The following is an 11953-nucleotide window of genomic DNA, read 5'->3' as shown; positions in this document are numbered from 1 at the left end:
CGTCAGTATAATGTCCATTGTATAAGTGCTGTGAATTTTTTTAATCGGACTTTAGAACGATTATTGATAGAATTTCAAGCTCCTGTGATAAACTATACTGTGTTGGTGCTGTAGGTTTCACAAAATAGCGATAAAAAACAAACACGTGTCTACATTCTCTACAAGGTCCTAAAATTAAATCCCTAACATCGAGACGCTGGTTAGACATAATGTAACTAAGAATGCATAAAATGTATATCTAAACTTAACAGCTGATATTACTACACTACAGGACAACTTTAAAATTAAAAAAAAATCGCGGTATTAGATCTAGATCTATATATGTCGTGTAGGACAGAAACATTTCAATGTTCAACCAATGATTACATTCACTTATTATAAATAGCCTACGTAAAGTGATAATTTTGGAGGTCAGTGGGGGCTCATAGGAATTTACTATGTGTTAAAATTACGATGGCTTATAAACCTAGATATGTTGATAGTCACTGGAGTTTGGTGGTCGGAATTTCTTCTTTCCTAGCTCAGGTATTTATATGATACATTTCTTTTTTCATACCCAGTAACAAGTAAGCTATCCAGCTAGCTTACGGAACGTCAGTGGTTCTACTCAGGTGCCCGTTCGTGCCTGAAATAATGCATCTCGTTGGCCTTATTTTTAAATGTGTGTCACAGATGCAGACATGCATGCATGTACTTAGGTACATAAATTTATATAATTAAGAACAAAATTTAAATCATATATCATATATTTCATCCGAAAATTCGTTGTTGTAATATGTGTTATATATTTTAAACGGTATGCTTGTTTTTTCAAGGATGCATTGATAACTTAATTTATAAGATTTCTTTATCTCTCGATACATATGCCATGCACATCGATCAATACCCATGATGTCAGTTACATGTATTGATTAAACAAATCAAGTATCACAGTCACATATGTTACACGGGGGTGGAACCCCATATGTATCTCAAAAATGAGCATCTTGAATTTTCGCTGCACCAGATGTGAAGCATAACACCAGATGTGACTCTAAAAAAATATAGGTTAATCGCAGGGTAAGTTTTCATCTTTTTAAACATTTATATAAAATACAATCTTTTTTTTTAAGAAAATCGAAATGTGATTCTACCCTCCTGACTCTCCTCTATATTACCCATTTTTGTTTTGGATTTCTATACAGTCTTCATTGAGATATTCTTTCCGGCGTGGGTTCTGGTGTGTCCAAAACGAAGAAAATGTCAAAACAGAGATTTTACGAAATCTTACTACAGACCGATGCTTAACATTCAGACAAATCCTGATTTAAACATTTATTGAGATTTGGCTACAAACGAAGGGAATCGCTGCTCAAAATGCACTTGAGCTCCATATGTGCTGAAGAGATCCATATGTGCATAATATAAAAATATCAACATAATTACGTATCACTTTCATAAAGCAATCTATAATTTATTCTTTTGACGTGTATCATTCTGTAATAAAAAAAACTATTACCCGAAATGGACACATTTTCACGAGAATTTTGATTAACATAGTATCCATATAGAAAGAGATAAAAGACGAAAGGTTTTGAAAATACGTAGATATGGTGGGAAGGCCTTGCTTATTTTGATTTATTGACGTCATGTGTACTGCAATCATTCCCTTTTTATGCCGTCATGCATTAATTAATTAACTAATTATTCACTCGACTGCACTGTCTGCTTAATAAGGGAGTAATGTGAAGCGTGTTTGAATTGGTACCATTTTCATTTAAAATATTCATTTGATTTTGCGTTGTTTACGCGAACTAGAGTAGAATAATTCTTATAGGACAGTTCTTTTGATGATGTTTACTTGTATATCACTGCATGGTAACCAGTAAGCAAATATTTGTGTTTGTGAGTGAACATCTATTAAATACAGTTCTCACATGGTGCGTTGATTTTTCTTTGATACTCCTCAACTGTTATACGCCAGTAGCATGCTCTGTTGACAATAACGCACAGTACACATGGGTCATTGGACTGTACTAAAATTTAGGCTGAACCAACCCCCCCCCCCCCCCCCAAAAAAAAAAAAAAAAAAAAAAGCAAAAGACGAATTTATTAACTTATTCAGATTGGGGATAGGTTATGTGGTTATGGGTTTGTATAAAGTTTTGTCTGGTGCATGGACGTACTTGTTTATAAACCTTTTTTTTCTCTTCGTGTTATTTTGCGCTAAGAGGCACTACCTCTATGAATCTTTTCATGAGTTGCATTACTTGCAATATTATCCATTTCAAGTCCCCGAGAAAATAACAATAATCGTTAATACTCGACTTATTGATATGAATTTAAAAATCCATCTTTCGGTATGTCATTAAAAATGTTGATGAAACGGCGGTTAGCGTAATACTGGCGTGTCCTAATTATTTACAGCAATGCTTTTCTGTGCCTTTGGTCATCCAACCAACCAGGAACACCCAGCATACTTCTGAATGGCTTTTATGGTGTGGGGTTTACAATATTGGTCATTGACGCTTTACATAAAAAGTAACCGAGGTTCCGAGTGGGGAATTTAATTTATGAAGAGAAGCCATTATAAATTGAAATTTTGTGTTTATTAAAATTCTCATTTCTGTTTATCATGCGATCAAACAGTTATAATATATCGAACTCGACTATTATGTAGAAATATCATGACCTGGGTTGGCATCTCGGGTTTTTCCTTACAGACAATGTTCTCGGCCCATATCCTGTAAAGAAAAACCTTCGATGTCGCACCAGGCCATGATATTTCCACATAACAGTCTGTCGCTATAATTATATCTTGTGGAATCTTAAAGTGATAGATATTTTTATGAATGTAAGCATTACTATAGAAATATACAAAGTTCAATACTTTCAGTTCGGTTTGTTCAAGTTACATATCCTTTATAAGTGAATTGTTTATCATACGAGTACTATCCGCTCTGCGTTAACATTTTCATGTACTCGGGCCTTTTAGTATTTCTAATGTTAGTGAGCCCTGTCATTGTGATGATCAAACACACTAATGTTACAATTGAACTTTCAGCCAAAGCTACGAAACCTTAATTGTTTCTATACATTGGCTATTTAATGATTATATGGAAGTGGTCCGTAGTTTTGTAGATGGTTTTCTACATCACTTATGGATCTCTTCAGCACATATGGAGCTCAAATGCAATTTTGAGCAGCGATTCCTTCGTTTGTAGCCAAATCTCAATAAATGTTTAAATCAGGATTTGTCTGAATGTTAAGCATCGGTCTGTAGTGAGATTTCGTAAAATCTCTGTTTTTTTTTTTAGTCCGTTTAGTGACATTTTCTTCATTCACATTGCATGTTTTGGACACACCAGAACCCACGACGGAAAGAATATCTCGATGAAGACTGCATAGAAATCCAAAACAAAAATGGGTAATATAGAGGAGAGTCAGGAGGGTAGAATCACATTTCGATTTTCTTAAAAAAAGGATTGAATTTTAAATAAATGTTTAAAAAGATGAAAACTTACCCTGCGATTGACCTATTTTTACAGTCACATCTGGTGTTATGTTTCACATCTGATGCAGCGGAAATTCACATATAATTTTTACCGATGCTCATTTTTGAGATACATATGGGGTTCCACCCCCATGATGTTGATGTTAGCGTTTGTAAGTAGAACATGTTATAATCAAATTATTACTATCGTGTATTGCCCAAAGGAAGGTTAGGGCGCTTATAATTTTAGCATTTTCAAATATTATAATCATTACATATAATAAAACATAAAACTGTCAATAGAATATGCCTTCATACTTGTGCACAGCTGGAAACTGTAGAAAGTTTCACATACTTAGGTGTACTATTTAATTGCAATGGCAAATTTGGTAAAGCCAAGAAAAAACTTGTTGATCAGGCTAGAAGAGCTATGTTTTCTGTTATTAAAAATGCTAGAAAGCTGTTTTTACCCATATCTGTTCAAATGCATTTGAGTCACAGATAGTTGTACCTATTTTATTATATGGTTGTGAGGTGTGGGGGTATAGAAAATGTACAAATTATCGAGCAACTACAGTTACGTTTTTGTAAATTCATACTTAATTTGAAAAGGTCGACACCCAATTGTATGATATATGGAGAAACAGTACTTTGTCTTCTAAAACTGCAGGTTAAAACAAGAATATTGTGTTACTGGAGTAAGTTAATAACCTCAAAATATGATAAAATATGTAAAATATTGTATAATACAGTTCTTTCTTTACATTTTAATAATGTCATGATCTCTCCTTGATTCTCATTTGTTAAAATACTTTATAACTATTTTTATAATCAATATATTGGTAACTTAAATAGTTTTAGAACTATTGTGAAACAGAGATTGAAAGACCAGTTCTTAGAGAATTGAAAAGGAACCATAAATGAGTCCCCTAAATGTTTAATTTATCGTGTGTATAAGAACGATTTTTGTATCGAGAAATACTTAGATATATTACCTTTCAATCTCTGTAGAATACTTTGTAAATTCAGAACTATGAATCACCTATTACCTATAGAGAAAGATAGACATTTACAATTTGAAAAAAAAAATCAAAGAATATGTCATTTATGTCCAAAACAATCTCTTGATGAATTTCATTACATGTACTTATTTGAATGTCACTTTTAAAAGTCTCTTCGTAAAAAGTTTATTGATTCAAAATTCTCAAATCATCCTAATATTTATAATTAAGAATCTTTAATGAATTGCTCTGACCATTCAACTTTATTAAAACTTGCATTATTCTGCAAAATTATTATTTCAAATTCTCCTGTAAGGCATGATTTTCTCAACCTGTATGAGTGTATTAGCATATAAACAATTTAGATAACATCTGTGTAAGACAAATCATGTCCAAAGAATAAAGTTTAGTCAAATACCGATATGAATTAGTCAAATTGATTTAATTATTATATAATTTTATGTATATATGTTTTGTTAATCACTTTTGAATAACTGTTTATTATATTGTTGATATATCATAACCTTATGCATATTATATGCCTTGGTTTTGAATAAAATCTTGAAATCTTGATATTGCATTGACTAATTGTACAGCGCGACGAGATATTATGCTATTTTGAGCAATATCTCGCCTCTACAAGCGAGATCCTGACCCAGAACGAAAATATCTCAGAATCTAGATTTGGCATGACCAATCATCTTATAAGGTATATATATAATAAAAGAGAGCCATCGATGCGCTAGTCAGCACTTGTCAGTGCGGCATTATTTTGCAAACATATAGGCCTACTTTTGTCTTATAAATGTTGTTAATCTGAAAGTTTTCTTTTTGTTTTGGTCAAATTTATTTTCAGTTCGATAAAGGGGCTGCTTTTTTACAGTTACAAGTACTGTCACGGAATTATATTACCATGTAATGTAAATCCATGGTATTGTACAGTATATTTACAATGACATAACCGTAAATAAAGCTTGATCTCTATGATATAATATTATATATCTGCTACAAAAATTAATTGAGATTTGAAAACGAATACTTTCAAAATGCCACTATAAAAGAAATTTGTTAGTATTTTACCTTAAAAGCGAATGACACATGCAAAAAAGCCCATTGCTAAACGGTTAAACCCCTTAATGTACCCCCGACATTGACAGCTTACTTGAGTGCATACATTAAAATACAGTATAAAATCAGCTTGCACTCTTAACTTACATCAGATATCATTTCAGAGTAGATATGCATGAGAAATCTCAATTTACATAAGTATATGCACGTATAAGAACTGAGTGCACTATGACATTAAATCAATCTCGAATATACGTGTACTAGTATTCAAGTATTATATATGTATATATTGGGGGAGAAACTAGTTCAGCCCTTACTTTCCCTGAAAGTGAACGTATGGTCGTTGTTTTTTTTGTTTTTTGTTTGTTGTTTTTTTTTTCATTGTCAAGTTCAACTTAATTTTGACCAAATATTTCAAAAGATAGACTGTTAAAATATGGATTGACCAACAGTTGATTTTTTTTTAAATATCAAGGATTAAAGATCCATATAAAAAGATTGACACACTATTTTTATAATGGAAAGTAACAGGTAATTTCAAATTGATATTATAGAAATTTCCTCAGATTTATCATTGAAGCGAAGTAAATTGTATAATTGAAAGGAATTATGGTAAAATGTTAACTTATTTTGACTTAACCTATCTCTCAATATATACCCAAGGATGTGCGTAATGCCAGCTAAACAAAATGTTTGCACTCATAATCATATTCGTGTGTATGTATAAGCATAATTATGTTTAAAAAAGGTCTGCACTTTTACTTTCAATCATTGCCGGTTATATACATAAATGTTACTATAAAAACACTGCTGATTTTTCAATTATCGGTTTATACCATATATGGACCAGAAAATCTGCAAACTTGCTGGTCCGGTGTTTATACACTCATCTACGGCAACTTGACTTACTGCCTTTCTATACCATCTCGTTGTTCAGATGTGCCAGCTTCCTTTAAGGCCAGATGTGCCAGCTTCCTTTAAGACATTTTTCTAACAAAACATCCGGCTCCCGAGTTAACCAATCACCCCTGGTACTTAGAACGATTTGACCTGACATGTCGCGAAGAGTGCGAGGAAAGGGGATATAGAGAAGTAATGAGTAATGACGCATATCTACAAAAACCTATTGTTTTCTATGCTGCAGATTAGTTCGCATAAAGATTTGATTTTAAACATTTCAAAATTGCAATTCTTAGAAATGTACTCAAATTCCGAGTTACCTAACATAAGTCATGCTAAAAATAATTATTTCCTTCAATTTCTCTTAGAATATATTCTATTTCATCATCTTCATTCGCGCTTCAATAATGTGTTCACTAATGAGGGGAATGGGTTTAAACTTCACACACTTATTTAAGAACAAAATAGGTCACTAGGCCATTTTTGCCTTATTGAAGAGATTCGTTTTTACATTGTTTGTTAAAGAATGAAAGTGAATGATTGTCCGATTGAAATAAGTGCACGAAAATTCCTTGCGAATATAATTTGTCCACACCTTCAACTACCAATATTATAGGCATGTTAATAGTTTCTGTAGTTTTATATGTTCAACAAGATCATTATTTTCAATTAGATCTAGTTTTTATTAATTGCGTTTATTTATATATGTGTTCTTTATATTTCATTGTCGTACATACGTCAGATACAGGTACTCGTATTTTCTTCAAAATGTCTTCTTTGTCAGGACAAGCAACAAGTTATTGTCGGCTTCGTCTCGGACAATTTGTTGTTTATCCTAGCAAACTGTCTACTTACGTTTGTTTGAAGACACTTGAAGAAAAACTCGTACTTGCAACTCTTACGAAAAAATAAGATTATGAAAACAATATACATGTAGTTTTACTGTCAACAAATTTTATAAAAATATTTTATTAGATTAGCTTTATACCCTTTAACTATTATCATCCATTCATATGACTTCAGATGATTCTTGGTGGGTACGTGTTTACAGCTGGAATTTTCTACACTATATTCAAGGAGCAGTTTCCTGATAAAAACGAGGTGGTTGTATCATGGCTGTGTAACTTACCTCTTACACTTTGGTTTCTAACTGGTAGGTGGATAACATATACTCTATATTTCAATATTTTCATTTTTTTCCCTGTGCGAAGTTTCCGATGCGGAAGTTGGAAGTCCATAGTTAATAAGTATAGATACAGCTTCATGATCGGATTACATGTAAAATATATTTGAGCCAAGTCACGACAAAACCAACATAATAGGTTTGCGACCAGCATGGATCCAGACCAGCCTGTGCATCCGCGCAGTCTGATCAGGATCAACGCTGTTCGCTTACAGACCCTATAACAAGTAAAGAAACTGATAGCGAACAGAATGGATCCTGATCAGACTGCGCGGATGCGCAGGCTGGTCTGGATCCATGCTAGTCGCAAACGCACTATGTTGGTTTTGTCGTGACGCGGCTCACATTTCGAACGTAAGCCAACAGCCATGTGTTAGCTAGCACTTGTGTATACTATCATTTTCTTAATGATTTGGTTTTGTGACAAGCTGTCAATGTAAACCTCATTATGGTGGCTTCTCACCTGGACTGATTGTTTAAGACGTTTCTTGCATTACCGGTAATTAAGGCACCCGAGTAGATCCAACGACCTTTTTAACCTCGTCAACGTAAGAATCCACAGTCCTAGATTTCGAAGCTAGGGACGTTCACTAAAACACCACGTAGACCCCCAAATATCCGAATAAAATCATTAATTATCTGTATGTTTCAGGTCCACTGGGAAGTGTACTTACTAACAAGTTTGGGTGTAGATTGTGTGCTGTGATAGGTGGACTGTGCTCATCAGCAGGTTTAGCATTGTGCTTTCTGTCGACAAATTTCTACATGGTGTTTGTTTTGTACGGAATCGTTGCAGGTTTGAAAATTGATCCGAATTATAATGAGGATTCTCATATTTACACAAGTCTATTTCTAGTCAACGCTTAATCATACAGCTATTTTGGTTATCATTGTCTTTTACGAATCGGGATCGCATGTAACGTAAATCATCTGATCGTCCTATTGTGTTCTAGATAGCAAAATAATAGCAATCAAGACAAATATAAAAGATGTTTCTTTCAATTTATCTACAGTAAACATTACATTTACCCAAACACCTATTATAATTTATTTCTGTCTTATTTCAGGTATTGGAAATGGTGTTCACTACGTTGCTTTTATCACAGTTATCAATAAGTACTTCTTGAAATATAGACTTATAGCTAATCTGATATCGTCAATAGGTGTTACAACGGGAATGGCCGTGTATGCGGCATTTATTCCATCTTTAACAGAAACGTTTGGATGGAGAGGCTGTTTACTTATAATAGGAGGAATTTCATTTAACTTATGTGCTCTTGCTTGTTCTCTATATCCGACAGAACCTAAACAATCTTCAAAACGTGCTATAGAGCTATGGTTGTTACAGGACACATACTTTATGCTGTTTGCCGCTCATTGTGTATTCTGTAATTTATCAAGTTCTATCATATTCCTTCATTTACCTGCACTGATTTTGTCCTTTGATCTCAGCATGACTGTAACCTCCTTAGCTTTGACTGTATGTGGTCTTGCAAACTGTTTTGGTAAAATTTGCCATAGCGTTCTTGGTATCTTCCGGAAACCGGACACGTGTGTCACATACACATTTTCTTTACTTGTTTGTGGTACAGTAATGATTCTTTTTCCATTGATGCAACATAAAATATGGATACTTTTCATGGCTGCCTTGTTGGGAAGTACTTACTGTGTCACCGGTGGCTATACACCGGAAGTTATAATGAACCTTGTAGGAACTGAAAACATTTCGGATGGACTTGGTTTTGGACAAGTTGCTAAGGCTACAGGAAGTACGGTCGCAGGTCCGCTTGCTGGTAGGTCTTTGTCTACATGTATTGTAAATTACACATGAGTTTGAGTTCTTCATTCAGAATGTTTATGACCTCTTTCATATAACGGATGGCAGCAGAAATACAATGTGAAAATTGCTTTACAAAAACTTGGCCAGAAGGCCTAATCAAACTAACTATAAAGAATAAGTGATCAAATAACGTATCATTTTCAAAGCACATTATGCCGCTGACATGCTTTTAATTTCATTCCTCGAGACTTATTTATTTTTGTGTAATTTTATAATTTCCAAAACGTTACTCATTAGTCAATTAACTTAGTTTTTGTATAGAAGTCAAAATACTACTTTGTTTACATTTCGCTACATTTATGACTAAATTATTTCACATTTAGTGCTAATTCCTTCAGGTAACAAGCATCTAACATGCTCTAACACCATACTTTAAATGTTATAAAATTCGTGTTAGCCATTCCAAAAGTAAGAATTTATTAATTTCTTTGGCATGTGCATTTAACATCAAACTAGGCCTAACTGTAAAGTATTTATTTTTACTTTACAATTTTTTGACGCTCATTGATGTTTGCTGAATGTTTTGACTTAATATGGAAACTATTTATTCTCTACTGCCATCTTTTTTCATACCATTTTCATTATTTATTTCAATTATCAAGAGGAACCTGCGGCATAACCTTTGCCTTTGATATAGTGGGGAAGTGGTTAAAGGTAGTAGACTTTGAACTATTTGCCTCTACCCATTATAGGAGCGAATCCTCGCACGGAAATTTAGAGTCATTCTATAAATACAGAGGTAAGCTAACTACATAGTTGGTTAACTGAATGTTAGTAGTTCTACTCAGATGTCCGTGATTGCCTAAAAGCCTCCCGAGGTCTCCCTTCACCAGCAGAGCTGGGAAATCGGCGTCTTAGAAGTCGATGCTAAATATACTTGTGCGTTTTAATTCGGAGCGCGAGTGCTGAGGGTTCTTGTAGATAATAAATTACTTATTTTTCTTCAGGTTTACTGTACCAATGGAGTAGTAGTTACAAAACCTCATTTTATATTGGTGGTAGTGTGATGATCTCTGGTTGTATGTTAATGATCCCTGTGATAGTCATATTACGACGGAGGAGAAACAACCAAAAATTAAGTGTATACACTGAAGTCGTTTTAAAACCAGAAACTTAGAGCATGCTTTCCCTTACTACGTAGAAGAAAACGAATCGAATAAGTAATCTTAAAGATGAAGCATAACTGTATTAATAGTTTAAGACGGAGGCCAGAAAACCAAAATAACAACTAGTGTATGAAGTCATTTTGAAAGTTGAAACCAGAGTTTCTCATCCCTGTAATATTAACTTAAGGACGGAGGAGAGAACCAAAACCAACCATTTCTATTACAATCAACACTGAAACAGAGCAGTCATGAAACAATTTTAGACACACCTTGAAATATAGCACGGTTGCCATTTTTCTGGATTTTAGTCTGTGATTATGTTTAGAAGGGCATTCTAAGATTGAAGCTTGAGATTTTGATATTGTTTGCAGGCGATAAAATATTAAAAATAACAATTGATCTACGAGTGACATGCAATATAAATTTTGCATATTTCCATGAGATGTGTGTACGCTAATTAGATTGTTTAAATATTACAATATAAACATGACATCGTTATTGTTTCACTAAAATAAAGAATGGGAAAAGCTAGGTATATAATGCCAAAGGTTATCATAATAACAATACCGTATATCCTGTTACACTTTCGTTTCGCATACGGTAAATTTCGTCAGTTTTGTAGTAATTTAATTTCAGCTGGGAGCAGATAAAAGACCGCATACTTTTTTTTTCCCTTAACCACAGAGGTCAAAATTTTAGACTTTTCTTTGTGTCTTAGATAAAATTGGGACATTTGTAAAAGCTTATTGAAGAAACAGCCCATCTGATTAACAAAAATGAGTATGTGAAAATAATGATGATAAAACCAAGTCAATTATAGTACTACCTTAAAATTAAACTAGAACTATCACTAAATGTGATTAATACCCCCACAAGACTGCTTCAGAAATGAGGATGTTACTAGTAACAGAATACTTTGTAAAAGAATTGAAATATAGAGTTATGGTTGTGGGCAATTAAAGATAGTTGTGGTTCTTGTATGTTGCATTTTCTTTCAATGTGTTGGCCATTAATGAAGTTTTATTGGATTACTCTGTAGTAAGTCCAGAAAGACAAGGAATAGGAACAAAGGGCAATAACTCTATAAATACTGAAGATGGAGTTATAGTTCTTGTGCACTGCACTTCCTCTTATTGTGCTTGACCATTATATGAAGTTGTTTTGAATTCCAACCAGTACCTTTTAAGTTATGCTCCGGACAAGGAAAAGTATCAAAGGGCAGTAACTCTGTATTTTGTCAAAATGGAGTTATGGCTCTTGTGCACTGCACTTCCTTTTAATGTCCTTGACAACTGTATGAAGTTGTATTGAATTCCAAACAGTAGTTTTTAAGTTATGCTCTGGACAAGGAAAAGTAACAAAGGGCAATAACTCTGTAAATAC

General features: G+C 33.5%; 1 protein-coding gene across 1 annotated transcript; it reads left to right on the top strand.

Annotated features, from left to right (window-relative positions):
• The first annotated feature begins 344 nt into the window (after nt 1-344).
• Nucleotides 345-11060, top strand: LOC132732171 (monocarboxylate transporter 9-like). Its single transcript, XM_060718541.1, has 5 exons — nt 345-525; nt 7465-7594; nt 8277-8420; nt 8692-9417; nt 10412-11060. Exons 1-5 carry the CDS (start codon nt 454-456, stop codon nt 10579-10581), a joined length of 1242 nt encoding a protein of 413 aa, XP_060574524.1. The 5' UTR covers nt 345-453; the 3' UTR covers nt 10582-11060.
• Nucleotides 11061-11953: the final 893 nt, after the last annotated feature.

The sequence above is a fragment of the Ruditapes philippinarum genome, unplaced genomic scaffold (genome assembly GCF_026571515.1).
Source record: "Ruditapes philippinarum isolate M1 unplaced genomic scaffold, ASM2657151v2 ctg543_1_1_1_1, whole genome shotgun sequence".
In the NCBI taxonomy this organism is placed as follows: Eukaryota; Metazoa; Mollusca; class Bivalvia; order Venerida; family Veneridae; genus Ruditapes; species Ruditapes philippinarum.
This window is presented reverse-complemented; position numbering and strand designations above follow the sequence as displayed.